The following is a 20,950-nucleotide window of genomic DNA, read 5'->3' as shown; positions in this document are numbered from 1 at the left end:
ATGCCCAGCTCTGATAAAAGCCAGTCCCTTTTTTTACGTACCAGATCCTCTCCTCTCTAGTTTATTCCATGATTTTGCTCTTAAGTCTTCATTATATCCAACATCATCATCTTTCCCCCATTTCTTTATTTCTAAAAGTCGGTAGACAATATGTAGTGTCTCCCCAAAATAAAATCCCTTCTTTGATCATAAATTGCACCTCATAATCCCCAAAAGGTTGTCTATGTTTACCATCTTCATTTTATCACTTCCCATAGAGTTTATCAAGTTCCTTAAAAAATAATCTAAAATATAGATTGGGATTTTACTGAACTTATAGATCTCTTCTGGAAAAATTAGAAATTTTATAATAGGCATCCATTTTCTTAGTGTTTTCCAAGACTGATCATCCTGATGAATTTTTTGATGTTGTTGTTCTAATTGTAAACTGATTCTGTTGATTTAAGTAGGTAGTTAATCATAATTTCTGCAAATGAGGGCAATTCTTTTTCCTCTTCAAATCTTTCCTCCTTTTTATTTCCATCAAAATAATAGTCAAAGCTGCCAGTTCTTTGTTATATTTTTAAGCAAGATTTTAGACATCTTTGCCTTGGCAATAGATACTACAACAACAAAAACAGAAGTAGTATTATATTTTATAAAATATTTCATAGTCTTCATAAATATTTAAATTTTCCCTCTAATTCCCTTGAGTAAATATTTCATTATCATGAGATTTACCACCTTCTGGAGTCTTGTATCATTTGGACAAATCTGTGATATCTCTTCAGGCACAACATACCTTTCCAACTTTTGATGTGGAACTGAGTATAAAGAATAAGAAATTCACCATGTCTTGTAAACAACCTCACAAACGTATGTGTGAAATTAATTCAAATGAAAAACAAGGCTTATACTGCTTCATGATTCATTATGCATGTAGCTCTTGGACAGGAACACTTGTGGATGTCATCATATGTTAATCTTAACTTAAGGCCAAATAATTGAGCTATAATAACTAAAAATCCCTCCAATGTTATTGCACCTGGATACTAAAATAAAGAAGATTGAAGAGAACACCATTATGTAAGAAGAAAACAAAAGCAAGTAATGAATTAAAACAGTTTTGATCCTATAAAATTTTATACTTTAGTACTTTATGTTGAGCACATATTACACTTTATTTTGATAAATCTTTGATACAAATATCCATACTAGTTAATTGATTAAGAAGCATGAAACAATGGAAAAAAGTAATTAAACTACCAATGTTCTCTGGTGAAAAATTTGGCATGCCCAAATTCCATAGCCTTAAACACACTTAGTATTTCTTATGCAATCAATATAAAACACATTTATTTAACTTTCTTATTAAATCAAATCATTCAATTTGCAAAACTAATTCAATATACATACATGTCAGGCACTACAATAGAAAATAAGAATATAGTGGCATACTGGGGACTTCCCTGGTGGTCCAGTGGTTAAGATTCAATGCTTCCACTGCAGGGGGCACGGGTTCAATCCCTCTTGGGGAACTAAGACCCCACATGCTGCATGGTGCAGCAAAAAAAAAAAAAAAGAAGAAAACAATATAGTGGCACATGTGAAAGAAAGGGACTGTGTCCACACTTGGAGCTTATATTACAGAAGAGGAGAAAGAAAATTAATAGGAAATTAATGACAAACTTCCCCAATATAAAGAGGTCGTGAAAAGTGCTCTGAAGAAATGGAGTGCTCGAATAGAGAATTTTGAGCGAGGGGTGTGACCATATAGATAAGATCGTTAGAAAAACCTATTTGTGGAATTGATGTTTTGGCTGAGATAGAAAGTTTGGGAAATGATCTAGCATTTTGAATAGCAGTAGGGAACTTGTATGGGAACCTGTTCAAAGCCTGTAGTGTAATGAGTGAAGTGAAGGAATGACAAGATGGAAGTTCTAAATATAGGCAAGGCCATGGTAAAGAAATTTAGAGTGAGATATTACCAAAGAAAAAAAAAAAAAAAATTGGGGGTAGTATAGAGTGGCATTTCATATGATTTAACCTTGATAAATAAAATGATACTTTTCTCATCTTTCTAATCATTACAAGCTAAATTCTTAGAACTCTTAGAACTTCTCTAATTTTTCTATCTCAATAAAAATTTATAGTGAGTAAAATTTAATTTATACCTAAAAGAAAAATATTGTGTGTATGTGTGTGCATGTGTGTGAATGAAAACATGGAATATTATCTAGCACCATGGAAAAATGGGTTAGTAGTTACCCTCTCCTGTTATCCTATAAGAGCTAAGCTTGAAAAAAAGGGAAAATCCCAGTATCAGAATTTGAAAGAAGGTTAAAGACAAATCAGAACATGAGAGATGATATCTGGCTAACCACCAGGTTTTTTGTTTTTTTTTTTTTTGTTTTTTTGCGGTATGCTGGCCTCTCACTGTCGTGGCCTCTCCCGTTGCGGAGCACAGGCTCCGGACGCGCAGGCTCAGCGGCCATGGCTCACGGGCCCAGCCGCTCCGCGGCATGCGGGATCTTCCCGGACCGGGGCACGAACCTGCGTCCCCTGCATCGGCCGGCAGACTCTCAACCACTGTGCTACCAGGGAAGCCCTAACCACCAGGTTTTAAGGCAAGATGTAGGAACCAGAAGCTGGACTTCTAGTGCTCGCTCAGAGAAAGGAAAAATAGTCTTCTACTTTCATATTTATATAGTTGAAAATAAATCCCCTGGATAAAGACATGCTACCGAATAAAACAAGTCCTTAGTTATACTGTGAAGGAAGAGAAGATAGAAGACCTAAATGTAAGAATTGAAGCCATAAAAGTCCTACAAGGGAACATAGGCAGAAAACTCTTTGACATAAATTGTACCAATTTTTTTTGTGGGGGGGGATCAGTCTCCTAAGGCAAAATAAATCAAACCAAAAGTAAACAAGTGGCATCTAATTAAACTTAAAAGGTTTTGTACAGCAAAGGAAACCATCAACAAAACAAAAAGACAACATGTGGTCTGGGAGAAAATATTTGCAAACAATGAGACCAACAATGGCTTAATATCAAAAATATACAAACAGCTCATACAATTCAAAATTCACAAAACAACCGATTAATAAGTAGGAAGAGGATATAAATTGTTGTTTTTCCAAAGAAGATACACAGATGTCCAACAGGCACATAAACAGATGTTCAACCTCACTAATTGTTAGGGAAATGATGTAAATCAAAACTGGAATGAGGAATCAAATCACCTTATGCCTTTCATTTTTTTTGTTTTTCTTGCGGTACGCGGGCCTCTCACTGTTGTGGCCTCTCCCGTTGCGGAGCACAGGCTCCGGACGCGCAGGCTCAGTGGCCATGGCTCACGGGCCCAGCCGCTCTGCGGCATGTGGGATCTTCCCGGACCGGGGCACGCACCCGTGTCCCCTGCATCGGCAGGCGGACTCTCAACCACTGCGCCACCAGGGAAGCCCACCTTATGCCTTTTAGAATGGCTATTATCAAAAAGGCAAGAAGTAATAAGTGTTGTAGAGGGTGTGGAGAAAAGGGAGCCCTCATACACTATTTGGAGGAATTTAACTTGTAGCCACTATGAAAACTAGTATAGAGATTCCTCAAAAAATTAAGAATGGAACTACCATGTGATCCAGCTGTTCTGCTTCTGGGTATTAACCCAAAGAAACTGAAAACATTAATTCAAAAAGATATATGCACCCCTATGTTCATTACAGAATTATCTATAATAGCCCAGATAAGGAAACAACCTAAGTGACCACTGACAGATGAATGGATGAAGATGCGGTATGTATACACAATGGAATAGGAGTCGTAAAAAAGATGAAATCTTGCCATTTGTGACAATATGGTTGCACCTTGATGGTATCATGCTAAATGAAATAAGTCAGGTGGAGAAAGACAAATACTGTATGATTTCACTCATATGCAGAAAAAAATAAATTAAGAAACCAAACCAAAGCAGAACAAACACATAGGAGAGAACAGAGTAATGGTAAGCAGAAGGGAAGAAGGGTGGGGGATGGAAACTAAAAATTTGGTGGTGGGCACACTGAAAGAAGTTGAAAAATGTGGTACACATGCAACTTATACAATGTTAAAAACCAATGTTACCTCAATTAAAAAACAAAGGATATTGGACTCAATTCTGCATGAGACAATAAAAAGCACAATTCAACTGTGTGCCTATTCTTACAATGTTAGATTATAATCTGTTGAGGAAAGGGAAGAAAACGTTGAAATGGAACCTTAGTGTATCTTGTTCACAGTTACTGTTAGAACCGTAAAAAGGAAGATTTAGAAATGGGGAGGCCAGCAAGACAAACTCAGAGGGGAAAAGTGACACCACTGCAGAAGACAGAACATGTAATTGTCTTTGAATTTTCTGACAAATATCTTAAGCTACTCACGCTCTAAACCTAACTCAACTTCTGCCTGCCACTCACCCACACCTTCCTTTATCCCAGTACACTCCACAGCAAGGATGTGTTATAACAATAGTTGCAAAAATAAACTCTGCTCAGGTCTAAAACTTGGACCTGCTAGGTGGTAGTACTCCTGGGAAACTGATCCTGAGAAATTATGAATTAAATAAGGCAGGACAGTGATCATAATGGCCCCAAATAAGATAGTGGCAAAGGGGATGAGGGAAAGTTATGGTAGAATCATCCCGATGTGTATTATTTTTACCACAGAGTTCACCCACTTAAAGCACACAGGTGAATGATTGTAGGGTTTTTAGTGTATTCACAGATATGTGCAACCATTACCACAATTTCAGTTCCCTCATCTCAAAAACAAGTCCTCTACCCTTTAGTTATTACCATCACCCACCCCAGCTTTTCAATCCCCACCCCCACTTTCAGCAGTAAACCACCACTAATCTTAGTCTCTCTAGATGTCCATGTTCTGGATGTTTCATACAAAGGCATAATACGTGGTTTTTGTGACTGGCTTTAGTCACTTAGCATAACGGTTCCAAGGTTCATCCACGTGGTAGCAATATCAGTGCTTCCTTTTTGTGGCTGAATACTATCCCATTGTATGGACGGACCACATCTCGTGTATCCATTCATCATTTGCTCATTTGGAGAAAGAAACTCTTGGTCTTTGTGATGAGATGCTCCCACCCCTGACCCAGGAGCACCTTCATTTATATGGATGGAAATTCTGTAGGTCCTAATTAGACTCCAGATAGGCTCATGGATCTCTAACCCACAAATAATGCTTTGAGGTGTGCAGAAGTGCACCCATCTCAGGAAGAGGGAGATGAAGAGAGGGGGCACTGAAGCAAGAAACTGTCACCCAGAAAAGCTCAGCTTCAGTCAGGAAAGAGCAGCAAGTCTGGGTTCCTTCAAAGGACAAAGAAAGATGTATTCTAGAGCTCAATTTCCACGAGGGCAGGGAAGTATCACCTGGAGACAGAACAGTTATCTATGACCAGGAACTCGGTGTGAGCAACTCCTTGAAGATAGAATGGATGCTAGTGACTCTGAGGGCTCTGGGGCTGACCTTGTGTAGCAACCCTTCCTCTCAATATCCCGAAGCTTGGAATGGGTAGGGGATGAGAATCATGAACTATTGCAGAGGTGCAGATTCTAGGTGTCCTCTCTTGAGATGGGAGCGATTAGCAGGGCCATGGGTATCTGAGGGCAGTCGGTGGCAGGAGTGCACAATGGAAAGTTTTCCGTTGGGATGCAACAGCCTCGCAGGTTCAAAAGAGGCCAACCTGCTTATTTCCTACTAGAGGATCATGGCGGTAGAAGGCCCCCTGTGGGTCCTCCTGGGCACAAAAGGCTTTCCGGGTCCCCAGCTTCCAGGTTGTCGGAAAAAGGCTTTCAGCTTCCTAGACCTTCCCCGAGCTCCAAAGGGCACATTCAAACAGTTACTAATCAGGGAAGTGAGGGATGGCAGGAAGAAACGACAGTGCAGCATGGGGCCTGGTGCCGTTCCTCCTCGGGGACGTGCAGAACCATCTGACGCGTATGACTGAGATCTTCAACAGGAACTAGGGCCCCCTCAAGCCAGATGCAGGAAGTCACTTGAGGCTGAGCACAAGCATGTGGACCCACACTGGCAGGAAAGGCTGATGACTGAGATTCCTGGAACAGCGCCCTGTTACCTCACCACCAACCAATCAGGGGAAGGTTCCATACCCTGCAGCCCTTGCCCCAAATTTTGCCTGTAAACACTCTTCCCCAAGAGCCATCAGGGAGTTGGCATTTTTGAGCATGAGCTGTCCGTTCTCCTTGGCTGGTCCTTGCAATAAACCTTAATCTGCTCCAAACACTGACGTTTCCCTTTGTTTGGCCTCGGTGTGCATCGGGCACACAAACTTGGGCTCGAGAACAGAATGAATTGACACAACGCGACATACTTTCACTCACAGGATTTACTTTTGTTTTTGAAATTGAAAGCTTTAAGCCACCACAAAGGAGAGAAAAGCAGATTTTTTTTTATTCTTGAACCAGCCCAGTTAATGGTGTGTTTCTTGGCAATATCTTTTCTCCAAATTATGGCTTTTGACGGTATTGTTTAGTTACCATTCTAAAAGAAATACAGAAAAAAGAAATGCTACATTTTTAATGGTTAATAAAAGCTGTCTAATTTTACTACAAAGCTATAGGTATATCAATTAATTAATATAAGACAGTTGATACTGTCACAACCTATACCTGTGCTCTACAGAATCTGTAAACCCAAGTTTTTTTTGTTTCTTTGGTTTGATTTTTTCCAGAAACATTTGTGATAGCCACATTAAAAGGAAATGCTATAAACTGCTATTTATATATGTCTCATTTACACGGACTCTATGTTTCACATGGGTCAAAGAAAGTCATGAACAAGGAAACAGAGAGAAAAAGAGCAATACAATATGTGAAGAAGGAAATAATTGCTCTTTTCTCTATTTTTATCTACAGAGGAGGAGAACTCCCAACAGTCCTCTGTGCGTTTCCAACAGGTGTCCCACACACATGTTCAGAACAAACTCCTTCTTTACTCCCCTCCGCTTCATCGCTCCAAAACCAAGCTGCTTCTCAGCTGCTGTACAACACGCCGTTAGTAAAAGCTGTCATTATCCACTGTGTCAGAAATGTTTGTCTTTGTAGTTCTCTTTTATTCTAACCCAAATACATTTATCCAGTCACCACTTCAACCAAGTCTACCCCTGTTAGGTCTCTGAAAACTGTGTTGTTCTTTCCGTCTTAACGAATCCTGCCCTCATCACACTTTTCCTGTGCATTCCATTTCACTAGTCTCCAGTCCTGACTGAATCTGACTGAATTTTCTCCTAATTTATCCCTGTGAATTTTGTAAAAAGCGCACCATATCTTGCTAAATCCCTCCCTTACCACGTCAAAAATACTTCAACTACGTTCCATTCATCTATGAGGAAATGTAACCTTTTAATCGTGGCATATCAGACACCGGTCCTGGCTCAAAGTTACCTAGGCAGATTTTCTCCTTCAACATCCATACATTTTAAAATAAAATTTTAAATATATTAAGAGCACAAATTTAGACACAGAGAGGTCTGGCTTTACATGGTAGCCTAGCTATCTTCCTGCTGTATAGAAATGAACAACATTTAAGTACTTCTTCTTACACTCTACAGCCAAACTCTCAATTCATTCTGTTGGTTCACCTTCAAAATTTATTCCTAAGACCATCTTTACTATCCCTGGTCTGAGGTAACATCCCTTCTCTCCTGGATTAGTCCTGACATTTTTTTTTCCATTGTATCATTCATGTGCTTGAAAAGCTCCTGCCCAGGTATATGCATGGGCTGCTCTGCCAGCTCTATGCCTGTCTAAGACAGACTGGGTTTACAGCTGGAACGGTAAAGCTCTCTCTTTACCTGTGGGAAAGCCTGAATATCTGGTTTCACTTTTTGCTGAGATAAGGGCAGTGGGATTTATGATGGGCTTTTTAAAATTTAAAATAAGGAACCTTGAGATCTTGTGCCTGAGGCATCTCTCTGACCCACAGTGCTTGCCTGCACCCTCTCTTGCTGTACTGTATCCTTTGCATTTAGATAGAAGCCTTCTGTGAGCTGACGGTGATGTCAGGTGACTCCTTTCAAATATCTAAACTAGGTCATTATTTGTGCCTCCTCCAATTCCTTGCTGACACATCACTTGCTCCCTAGGGCCTACTCAGTCAGCCACATTTAAAGTTGCCACCCAGTTCCTCCTTCAGTGTCAACTGCCCAGTTAGCCTCACTTCTCTCATCTTCCCCATAAAGAATCACCTTTCAGTACCAACTTATAAAATATGTTTATCGGACTAATGTGTCCAATTCTTGAGGCAAGACCTTAATATAACCATAAAGTACTGGTGGCAGGAGATGACTGTGAAAAATAGAAAAAAGTGTAAAAGAAAGCAAGATATTGCATTTACGAATTAAGACTTGGAGAAAGCCGGGGAGATGCGTGCTCACTGTACCGCTCTAGGAGAAAATGACTGAAGTTGTGTGGAGGTGAGAAGTTCAGGTGAAGACACCCAGCATGATGAAGGAACTATGACGGAGGACATGAGAAGAAGACAGCCGAGGGCCAGAATCTTCACCTAAGATGCGGGCCTTTAGTAAAGAGATCAGAGAAGAGGGAGAGGGTGGTCTAGGCAGAAATAAGACTACTTTACATTGAGGACAGGAGTCATAAATGATTTGCTTGGTGGCCGATAAGGAAACAGAGACCCACTGACTTTTTTCTCCATCAAAGTCAGATGTGGCAGGTAAGTAAAGAGATGATCTCGGGATCTCACACTTAGATGAGTTTTTGATTGTTTTCCTTTACTTCCAGGGATAAGTCTAATATGTCAAATATCACGATTTCTTTACACATGAGTTAGAAATTTGAACGACATATACAGAAGCCTCCTTTATCCCAACTGACGGTAAAGAATTGTTCTTCTGCCTTGGAGGGTGAGTGCATTTAGCGTTTGCCTGGCATCCTCTAGGTCCTCAATAAGTGTAAATTCCATTCCCCATCACCAGTCTTGTATCAGAAAATATGTGGCAAAATTGTGGAGCTCTTAAGACTTCAACCCTGGCGTCTGGTTGTCGAACTCAAAACTCACTAAAATTCTATACATGTGGGGAATTATTTACATTCTTTATGTCTGTTTCCTTATTTCTTAAATAAGGAGAACACAATGTTCTGTGGCAGCCTGGATGTGAACGGAGTTTGGGGGAGAATGGATACATGTATATGTATGGCTGAGTTGCTTTGTTGTGCACCTGAAACTATCACAACATTATTAGTCGGCTATACTCCAATACAAAATAAAAAAGTTTAAAAGAAATAAAATAAGGAGAACAATAAACGGGGAGTTAGTGAGGAATAAATACAGGTGTTGGGAGAAAACTTGTGTAAACCTCTCATTTAGAATGTTAAATCTACCAATCAAATGCATGATTGCACATAAATATTTTAAGAAAATATTAAAAATCCCTTTGAAGTCATTTCTTTTTACAAAGATATTGGTTAATAAATCTGTGGCTAATGTGAGTTAACGTTAAATGTTTCTAGATAAGTATAAAATAAAATTAACATCAAATGCTTTGTTTTAGTCTTTGTTTTAGTATATGATAGAAACAAATAGAAATCAAAATGATGAAATACGGGAATAATATCTTCCTTATACTGAGGTACTGTTAAAAATATTGTTTTAAGTATTTAATGAATTATATCATTTTGTCAATAGTTTGATTCTTTTACTTCACCTTTCATTGTAAGACTGGTTGCTGTTACTGTTCCTACTGCTGTCTTCTGATAGAGACCTGTTTAAAGAAACAGAATTATTTTTAAGGTTAGGAAACACTGTAATCTTAAAGTCAAGAAAAGTAATAAAGCTAGATTTGTCCTAATTACTCAATTAATATGTACCAATATCCACTTTGCTTTCTATATGCCACTCAGGGATAATATATTGTAGTGCTTGTTTTTTTTTCTAAGGTTAGCCTAACTTTTAAATATGTTAAGCATTTTTAAAATTTCAAACTAAAAATCCATCTATTACTTTTCTCTATTTTGTCTACATGGAAGACTGGATGAAATATTAAAATATCTATGATAATGCTTCTCCAATTTAAACAGATAATTTACATGTAAATTCTTAAATTATCATAACTTCAGTTATATGATTTCTGTCAAATACCTACATGAATACTTACTATTTCACTTCTGTTAATGAGGTCCTTAATGAGGCCTCTCTATTAGCTATGCTTAGTTACACTTTGTGGTATTTATACAGCCTCCATTTGTTCTTTGGCTCCCATACACAACTCCTGTTGAAGAGGAATGTCATGGTGTAAAGGTTCCTACTAAATGGCTACAATTCTCTGGCCACAGATGATAAAATCAGGTTTGAACACCTAACTCAGGATTATAAATCCAGACAGAACACTGGCTGAAATGAGATACACCTGCACAGTTATTTCCTTCTGTCTCTTGAGAAAATGAACTAACAGGCACTGGTTTTGGCAGATTACTGGGATTTTTACTTGAAAATGAAACTAGAAAGAGTTGAGATAGGTACTCTGGGCCATGTGTAAGCAGAGCAGTCATCTTGGAGAGAATGGACATGGACAAGAAGGGATGATGTCAACCGTAAAGGCTTTGGGTGATGGAGACAATGGCCTGGCTCATAACCATCCAGTTCCTTACCACCCTTTTGTGTTTCAGCTCTACATCATTTCTTGCCCTTGCAGCCCTGAAACCATCTACTGCTGCTCTAAAATTTAGGCTGTCACGAGCAGACTTTGTTCTTTATGATCAGTGGTACCTTACTCTAGCATCTCTTCCCAAAGTCAGGTCGAGTTCTTGCAACTATTCAGATTTGTCCAAGATGTCTTAAGTAAGAGCACAGGAAGACATGCCAGATATCATTCAATTAAGTCAGTTTATAACAGTTGAATGATTGATGAATCATGCAGAAGACTACCCTGAATTACCTGGTCGCTGCTATCTTGTTCATAAATAAGATTAACTAACTTGGGAAGTAGAGGTGTTGACTGAAATTTTATATAATTATTTTGTCTCTGGCTACACAAATGAGAAACAAAAATGATTTCCTTTAAAATGAAGAAATGAGACCCACCTCCTTACCCTTGCTTCTGCATTCTCATTTTCCTAAATATTCACTAAGAAAATTGTGGCTTGTATTGTTGTTACAGTAAAGAAAAAAGCAGTATGAAAGTGAAGTAAGTCAGACAGAGAAAGACAAAGTGTGATCCCACTTATATGAGGAATCTACAAAAAAAAACCACCCTTACAGATACAGAGAACAGATTGGTGGTTGCCAGAAAAACGGGATGAGGGGGTGGTGAGCAAAATGGATAAGAGGGTCAAAAGGTACAAACTTCCAGTTGTAAAAAAAACAAGTCATGGGGATATAATGTACAGCATGGCGACTATAGTTAAAATAAGGAATTACACTCTTGAAACTTGCTAAAAGAGTAGATCTTGAAAGTCCTCATCAGGGGAAAACCAAATTTTTGTTAACTATGCATGGTGACAAATATTAACTAGACTCATTGTGGTGACCATTTTGTAATATATACAAATATCAAAGCATTATGACATAAACATGAAACTAATATGTCATATGTTAATTATACCTCATTAAAAAAAAGACCTAATCAAGCTCTGCTCTACAAAAAAAAAACAAGAAAAACAAACAAAAAAACGGAAAAGCTGCTCAAATGCCTTAATTCTAATTTTAGAAACACATGAGTGATATTGATTATGTGTAAAATGGGCAGTATCCTATGTGTGTTCTCTCCCTCATTCTTTGCCATCTTATATTTTCTCAGTTTCCCCATATTCTATACTTCCTTGTCTCTATTAATCTTCACCTTCCTCATTCTATGCTGCCCTCTCTCTATTAATCTTCACATTCCTCATATTCTATGCTTCCCTGTCTCTATTAATCTTCACCTTCTTTATTCTATGCTCTTCTGTCTCTATTAATCTTCTTGGCACAAGTGAATGTCAGTGCAAGGAAACAGGGTTGCTTGGGAAGTAGACAGACCTTCTAAAGCAGTTACAGCCAACATGGCTTGCTATTCGAAAGGTACTGAGGATTTACTGAGTTACTTCAGTTGTTCCTGGGCCTATATAAACACGAAACTTACCCACCTGCCTGAAATCCGCAAAAAATTTGGTATGTTTCTGAACATTTACCCAATCCATCCAAGAGTCCTACTTATAATATTCTGAATAATATTTGAATTTTCTTCTAAATCATTTTAAATATTAAAGATAATGAGTTTACTCACCCTTCACTTACTGTGCCCTCTCTGTCCCAAAATATCTTCATTTTATTCCATTTAAGAGCAGTGATGGGAATTAAAATGAGGAAAGGCAGGAAAACGTAGAAACTGATCACAAGGCCGTTTTTTCGAGAAGCACCACGTCGTTTTACCAACATGTCTGTACTTTTACCTGAAAACATAAGAGTACCTTTTAACTTTTTCAGAAATGGTATTCAAAGCATATTAATAATTTGAATTATAAAACTTTGGAATTCAAATAATATAATCATAGAGTTAATAAACTTAAATTTAAATGTGTTTTCCAATATTCTGTGACTATGCCCCAAAGTGCATTATATATTTCTGTCAAATATATATATATATAATTTATTTTTAACCTTTGTATGTATATTTAATATTTGTTTATGTGCTACTTTCTAATGTATTTTATTCTATCATATTCCCGTCTATGAACTGCTACTTAGAACACATTAGATTGATATTTTCATCTAATAGGTTCTTCCATTTTAAATATAGAGCAAAAAAAGAAAAGAACTATTTTAAAAATTATTTATGGAAAATTATTGATATAACTGAGGCTAATTAAAAAAACAATAGTAGACTAGGTTAATTTACATAATAGATGTATAAAGTGATATTGTTTTAATTTTGACTGTACTAATTAGAAAAATAGATATTCCTCTTGGCATTATAAAGACATTACATAAAACTAGAAAACTAAATCTATGGAAACTTGGCCCAGTTAAGCAAAAGAAATAAACCAGACAATTAAAATACAAAAAACTATATCAAGCAATCAGAATTACCACCAAAGCAACTACTGGGGATATTAAGTGTAAATGAATTTAATGCCCCCTCAAAAAGACAAAAGGATCCGTGATGTTGAAACACACACACAGTCCAATTATATGTTGATTAGAAGTAATTTACCTTAAAGTGATTTAGGAAGTTTTATGTATTGTAAGAAATAAATTAGCAAATATATGCAAAAATACTGAAACTAATCAAACATGCAGCAGTCTCATGCTATGGTAGAACTCAACACTTTATAGCTCTCCTTTCCTGGCCTCACCCATCAGAAAAGGTCCATTCTCCTTTAATCCATCTTTACTAAAATTATCATGTTGCAAGTGGAGCTTCCTTCTCATGTGGTTAATTACTCCAAAGACTGATTAAAGAGATCACTATTAGATTACCTGGGAGATATCCATTACTCTAAGGAAGAAAGATGGGGAGCTTCTACTTGTGGGCATGATGAAATTTTTCCATTAAATGTGTCAAATAATAAAAATATGAAACAGGATAAGACATGAAGGAAATGGTTTCTGGAAGTCAACAGGAAACACAGAACTAAAATATCTGAAGAAAAGAAAACATGATGTTGATTTTATGGAAATACAATTCTACCTATGGATAATTTGCTGATCTCAGAACAGAGAATTGGAGTCCTAAGCAAAGTACATCATTCCTATGGAGCAGAAGACAGAGCTCACAGCAGAAGAAATGGTGGGAACCTGAAGGGTGCAGCATTGAACAGAAAGTTGCTCTGAAATTAAGGATTCCAGAACTGTTAAGGGGATCCTTGCAGGTGTCCTTGGCAGAAGGATAAGGAATATATATGTGTATATATACATACATAGTATGAGACAATCTGAAGCTAATTAGACAGCAGCTCTTACTGGGGTGAGAGTGGAAAAGAGATACCAGAGTTTGAGCAGTAGTGGTAAAAAGAGCACCAAGAAGATCCCAATTTCTCCACATCCTCACTGGTACTTGTTGCCTGTGTTTTTTATTATAATAGCTATCCTAATGAGTGTGAAGTAGTATCTCGTGGTTTTGGTTTGCATTTTCCTAAGATGCTGAACATCTTTTCATGGGCTTTTTGGCCATTGGTATATCTTCTATGGAGGTGTGTTTATTTAAATCCCCTCCCTTTATTTATTTATTTATTTATTTAGGCTGCATTGGGTCTTCATTGCTGCACGCGGGCTTTCTCTAGTTGCGGCGAGTGGGGGCTACTCTTCGTTGTGGTGCGTGGGCTTCTCATTGCAGTTGCTTCTCTTGTTGTGGAGCACAGGCTCTAGGCGCGCGGGCTTCAGTAGTTGTGGCTCAGGGGCTCTAGAGCGAAGGCTCAGTAGTTGTGGCGCACGGGCTTAGTTGCTCCACGGCATGTGGGATCTTCCTGGACCAGGGCTCAAACCTATGTCCCCTGCACTGGCAGGCAGATTCTTAAGCACTGCACCACCAGTGAAGTCCCTAAATCCCTTCCCATTTTTAATTGGGTTATTTGTCTTTTTATTATGGACTTGTAAGTGTTCTATATATATTCTGGATACAAGTCCCCTATGAGATATAATATTTACAAATATATTCTCCCACTCTGTAGTTTGTCCTTCACTGTCTTGGTTGTTATCATTTGCAGCCCAAAAGTTATCAATTTTGATGAAATTCAATCAGTCTATTGTTTCTTTCTTCACTTGTGCTTTGGTGTCTTCGATAACACAGCCTATGCCAAGGTCACAAAGATTTACTAATATGTGTTCTGAGTGTTTTATAACCTTAGCTCTTACATTTAGATCTATGATCCAATTTCAGTTAATTTTTGTGAACCTTGTGATGCAGTAATCTAACTTCGTTTGCATGTGGATATCTACTTGTCCCAACACCATTGTTTTAGAAGACCATCCTTTGTCCTTTGAATTGTTTTGACATCTTTGTCAAAAATCCATGACTGTTAGCATGAAGCTTTATTTCTGGACTCTCTCTTCTATTGAACTAAATATCTATCCTTATTCTTGGGAGAGTACTACACTGTTTTGATTATTTAGCTTTGTAATATGCTTTGGAATTGTGTTTTCAGTTTCAAGTTTTCTTGAAAACTATGTTTTCAAGATTGTTTTTACTATTCTGTGTTGCTTGAATTTCTGTAAGACTTTAAGATCAACTTTTCAGTTTCTGCAAAAGAGACAGCTTGGGTTTGTTAAGGATTGTGTTGAATTTGTAGATCAATTTTGAGAGTATCTGGAGTAATAACAATATTGAGTCTTCCAGTACATTAACAGGAGATGTCTTTACATTTATGTAGATCATTCTTTCAATAATGTAGTTTTAGCTTTCAGTGTATATCTTACACTTCTTTCCATAAAATTATATCTAAATTTTGTATTATTTTTGGTGATGTCATAAAATGGAATTTTTGCCTGACAATTTTGCTTTACTGTGGTAAAATACTCAACACATGAAATTTATTACTTTAAATATTTTTGAGTGTACAGTCAATGGCATTAAGTACATTCACATCTTTGTGCATCTATTATTACCATCAAACTCTAGAACGTTTTCATCCTCCCAAACTGAAACTCAATCCTTTAAACATCGATTTACCAGTCCCCCTTCCTCCAGCCCCAGGCAACTACCTTTCTACTTTGTCCCTATGAATTGACTACTGTAGGTACCTCATAAAAGCACAGTCATCCAATACTTGTCCTCTTGTGACTGGCTAATTTTAGTTAGCATAAGGTTGTCAAGTTCCATCCATATTGTACCATGTGTCAGAATTTCATTCCTTTTTAAAGCTAAATAATTTTCCATTGTATGTATATACCACCATATGGGTATACTGTTGATGGATGTTTGAGTGTTTTCACCTTTCGGCTGTTGTGAATAACGCTGCTAAGAACATGGGTGTCCAAATATCTGTGAGTCCATGCTTTCAGTGCTTTGGGGTATATACCTAGATGTGTAAATTCAGGATAATATGGTAATTCTATGTTTAATTTTATGAGGAACCACCATACCATTTTCCACACGGGCTGCAGCACTTCTACATTTCCACCAGCAGTGCACAGGAGTTCCAATTTCTCCACATTCTCATCAGAACTTGATATCTTCTGAAATTTTTAAATAATAGCCATCCCAATAGGTTTGGATTAGTGTCTAGTTGGAGTTTCGACCTGCAATTCCCTCACAATTAGTGACGTTGAGCAACTTCGCATGTGCTTATTGTCCATCTGTGTATCTTTTTTGAAGAAATGTCTATTCAGGTCTTTTGCCATTTTTAATGGGATTTTATGTTTCTTTGTAGCTGAGTTATAGGAATATTTTACATATTCTACATATTAATTTTCATCAGATATATGATTTGTGAACATTTTCTCTTATTCTGTGGGTTAGCTTTTTCCTTTATCAATAGCGTCCTTTGATGCACAACAGTTTTTAATTATAAAATTCTAATTTATCTACTTTTTTCTTCTGTTGCCTGTGCTTTCAGTGTCATATTCAATAAATCATTTCTAAATCTAATGTTATGAATATTGCCCCTTTTGTTTTCTTCTAAGGATTTTATAGTTTTAGCTCTTGACATTTAAAACCTTGATTCATTTGGAGTTAATTTTTTTTAAGGTGTAAGTAAGGGTCCAACTTCATTCTTTTGCATATTGATATCCAGTTATCCCAAAATTATTTGTTGAAAAGACCATCCTTTCTCCCCTTGAGTGGTCATGGCATCCTAACTGAAAATCATTAGACTGCATATGTGAGAGTTTATTTCTGGACTCCCTATTTTTTCCATTGGCAAATTTCAGTTTTCTAATTTTGTTGCCCAAGTAATATATCAACTTTCAGGAAGGTACAAAAGAGCCCCTCCAGGGCTCTTGTTTTTAAACTTTATAATGGTGGTGTTGATATTGATCATCCAAATGAAATCTCATACTACAAGTCATCAGAGTGGACGATGCTATCATAATTTTCCTCCAACTGAAGAATCAATGAATGAACAGAATATTTCTAGTAACAGAAAGGAAATATGATATTCTCATCCAGTTAATCATACTTCAGCATGTAATATTTTGTCACAAATACCTAGAATATTCTGTATTGTAAAGAAGATCTAGGATAGTATCTTTTCACCTTTTATTACATTTGGGCATGAACATTTACTTGATATGATTCACAAGTGGACAAATATACATGCAAAGTTGATTGAAAGGAGTTAGATGATGTAGGAGTGATAAACAGTGATTAATCATTTTAATTGGTGTTTATAAATATAAAATTAAAATATGTTCTATTATAGTACAACATTATTTACAGTAGCTCTAAAGAAAGTGAAATAACAAATATGAAATAATAAAATGTACAGTATCTGGTGAAAATTACAAAATTATGATGAAGGAAATTAAAGAAGACATATAAGTGGAAAGAAATACTGTGTTCATACACTGGAAGATTCAATAGTAAATAATAAAAATGTGAAACTTCCTAAATTGATCCATACGTTTAACACAATTTGCATCAAAATCACGGCAAAATTTTTTTGTAAACATAGACAAGCTTAATGTATATGGAAAAGAGAAACCTTAAAATAGCCAAAACCATTTTGAAAAAGAAGAATGAAATGGGAAGACTCACTGTTCCTGCTGTTCAAGATTACCCTATAACTACAATAGTCAAAACAGTGTAGTATTGGTGGAGGGAATGACACATAGATCAGTGGAACAGAATAGAGATCTGAGAAATACATCAACACAAAAATGTCCAATTAATTTTTTTTTTTTCGGTACGCGGGCGCGCAGGCTCAGCGGCCATGGTTCACGGGCCCAGCCACTCCGCAGCATGTGGGATCTTCCCAGACCGGGGCACGAACCTGTGTCCCCTGCATCGGCAGGCGGACTCTCAACCACTGTGCCAGCAGGGAAGCCCTGTCCAATTAATTTTTAACAAAGATGCAAAATCAACACAGTGGACAACAGGCAGCTTTTTCAAAGAATTGTGCTAGAACAATTTGACACCCATAAATCGGAAAATTAATCTCCTACCCTTTATAAAAAGTAATCAAAATGGATCATGGACTTAAATATAAAACATAAAACTATACCTTTTACAGATATCATAGCAAAAAATTTCAAGACTTAAGACAGACAAAGAATTCACATACTTGACACCAAAAGCATAGATCCAAAAAGGAAAAAAAGAAGAGCTTATCAAAATAAGAATTGGAAAAAAAAACCTTTTGGTCTGAGAAAAAAACACTTGGAGAGAATATGTTCAAATCACAAATCCCACAAAATAGATGTTTGTGTGAAAACTCAACATTTAATAAACAATACAATTAACAAATGGGAAAAAGATATGAACAGACTTTTCACTGAAGTGGATATGCAGGTGCCAAATAAACACATTAAAGATATTCAATTATCATTATCCATTAGGGAAGTACAAATTAAAAGCACAATGAGATATTAAAACACACCAATAGAATGGCAAAAAAAAAAATATTGGTATCTTCAAATGTTGGCAAGGCTGCAAAAAACCCATTCATTTATCACTGGCGGGGATGTCAAACAGTATATAGCCACTCTGCAAAAAGCTTGGCAGTTGCTTTAAAAATTATAAATGGCTTACCATAGACACAGCAGTTTCACTCTCGGCCATGCTTCCCAGAGAAATAAACATTTATCTTCATGCAGAATCTTCCACACAAATATTCATTGCAGATCTATTCATAATAACTAAAACTTGCCATCCACACAATGTCCTTCAATGGGTGAATAATTAAACAAAATATGCTACAGACATACAAAGGAATACTAGTCATCAATACAAAGGAATGAAGTGAGAGGAAAAGACACCCTCAAAAAGATACAAACTACATGGTTCCATTTATATGACATTCATGAAATAACATAATTAGAAAGATGAAGAGCAGTTTAGTGGTTGCCAAAAGTTCGGAAAGGGGAAAGAGGGAATGAGTGTAGCTATATAAAGGAGTAACAATATCAGGGGATGAGTGTAGCTATATAAAGGAGTAACAATATCAGGGGCCATGTAGTGATGATGCAGTTCTATATCTTGATTGTGATGGTGGGTACCCAAACTTGAACATGTGGTGAAACTGCATAGAACTAAATATATGCACATGTGAATGCATACACACACGTATACACAGATAAGTGTATGTATACTGGTGAAATGTGAATAAGGTCTGTGTATTTCATCAATGTCCATTTCCTGGTTTTGCTATTCTACTGTAGTACTGAAACATGTTAACACTGACTGAAGCTGAGTAAAGTATTCGTAAGACTGCCCTCTAAATTTTTTTGCAACCCTTTATGAGTGTATAATTATTTCAACATAATAAGCTAACTAAAAATAACAGTGGGATATCATTACACCTCTAAAGCTGGCCAAAAAAAAAAATCAAACAAAACCAACAAAAACGACAATACCAAATGCTTGTGAAGTGTGGATCATCTGTGCAGAGTAACTGGGACTCTCACAGATGAATGGAGGGAAGGAAAATGGTAAAGCCACTTTGGAAAATAGTTTGGCTGTTTCTTAAAAAATTAAAAATACACTCATTAAAAAAAATACACTGAGTAAACGATCCAGCTATCTCACTTACAGGTATTATAGTGAGAACTTATATATAGACAAAAGTGCCTAGGTATTTACTCATCAAAAAGTGAGAACTTAAATACAGACGAAAGCCTATGTGCACGTTTACAGCAGCGTCATTCAAAATTGCCAAAATCTAGAAACGACCCAAATACCCTACAATGTGTGAATGGATAAACAAACTATATAGTTCATCTTTTCAATAGGAAGCTACTTAACAGTAATAAAGAATGAACTATTAAAACATATGCCAATGAGAATGAATCTCAAATGCATGTATGCTGTTCAGAACATTCTGGAAAAGGCAAATCTATAGTGACAGAGACCAGGTCACTGGTTGCAAGGAACTGGCAGTGGGAGATGAATACAAAGGGCAGCAGCCAGAGGGAGGATCTGAGGCGATGGACCTGTTGTGCATCATGACTGTGGTGGTTGGAACGGAATACATACATTTTTCAATACTCAGAGAACTATATACCACAGAGTGAAGGCTACTGTGTGAACATTTTTTAAAAAGCAAAATATTCTTAATAAAAAATAAATATTAAAAAAGAGACAATGACTAATAATTTTTTCAAAATTTCCAGAAATACACGAACCTATATATTCAAGAATCTCGCCAAACCAAGCAAGATAAATTCAAAGAAATACACATCTTGGTAAACCACTACGGAAAATCAAAGATATAAAGTAAGTCCGCAACTCAGACAAGGAATGAAGGAAGCATTATATTATTGGGATGAATAATAAGAATGACAGCTGCATTCTCATCACAAAACGGAAGCCAGGATACAATGGGATTACATCTTTAAATTGCTGAAAGAAGCAATTCTACTTCTAGTGAAAATACCGTTCACAAATTAAGACATTATGAAAACATTTTACAGACAAAAGCTGAGACAATTGATCACTACAAGGTACACACAAAAAGAAATACAAAAGAGAGTTTTACAGGTTGAAAGGAAATGAACCCACACAGAAATTTGAGTGTGCTAGAGGAACTGAAAAGCCCTAGAAAATGGTAAATAGGTTGGGATAAATGTAAATATTTACATTAAAATTCTTTAACATTTCATTGGCTATTTTAAGGCAAATACAATGCTCTATTGTCAGGTTTACAACATATACATAAATAAAATAAATAAAAACAGAGGCACAAAACAGAAGCACAAATGATGGAAAGACCTTAATGGAATTACAGTGTTCTGAGAGTTTCACATTGTGAAGTTTAGAAAAATCAAACATGCTACAGTTGTTCACGAATGTTCACCAAATAAATTAAAAAA

At 36.7% G+C, this 20,950-nt stretch overlaps 1 protein-coding gene across 1 annotated transcript in view; it reads right to left on the bottom strand.

Moving 5' to 3' along the window:
• Nucleotides 1-9,621: 9,621 nt before the first annotated feature.
• LOC137216194 (A disintegrin and metallopeptidase domain 3-like) overlaps nt 9,622-20,950 on the bottom strand; it is a 106,514-nt gene continuing 95,185 nt past the window's right edge. The window contains 2 exon segments of the mRNA XM_067722114.1: nt 9,622-9,773; nt 12,273-12,438. Coding sequence (XP_067578215.1) covers nt 9,713-9,773; nt 12,273-12,438 — 227 coding nt within the window. The 3' untranslated portion in view covers nt 9,622-9,712.

The sequence above is a fragment of the Pseudorca crassidens genome, chromosome 21 (genome assembly GCF_039906515.1).
Source record: "Pseudorca crassidens isolate mPseCra1 chromosome 21, mPseCra1.hap1, whole genome shotgun sequence".
In the NCBI taxonomy this organism is placed as follows: domain Eukaryota; kingdom Metazoa; phylum Chordata; class Mammalia; order Artiodactyla; family Delphinidae; genus Pseudorca; species Pseudorca crassidens.
Note: the sequence above shows the minus strand (reverse complement) of the source record. Positions and strands in the feature narration are given on the sequence as shown.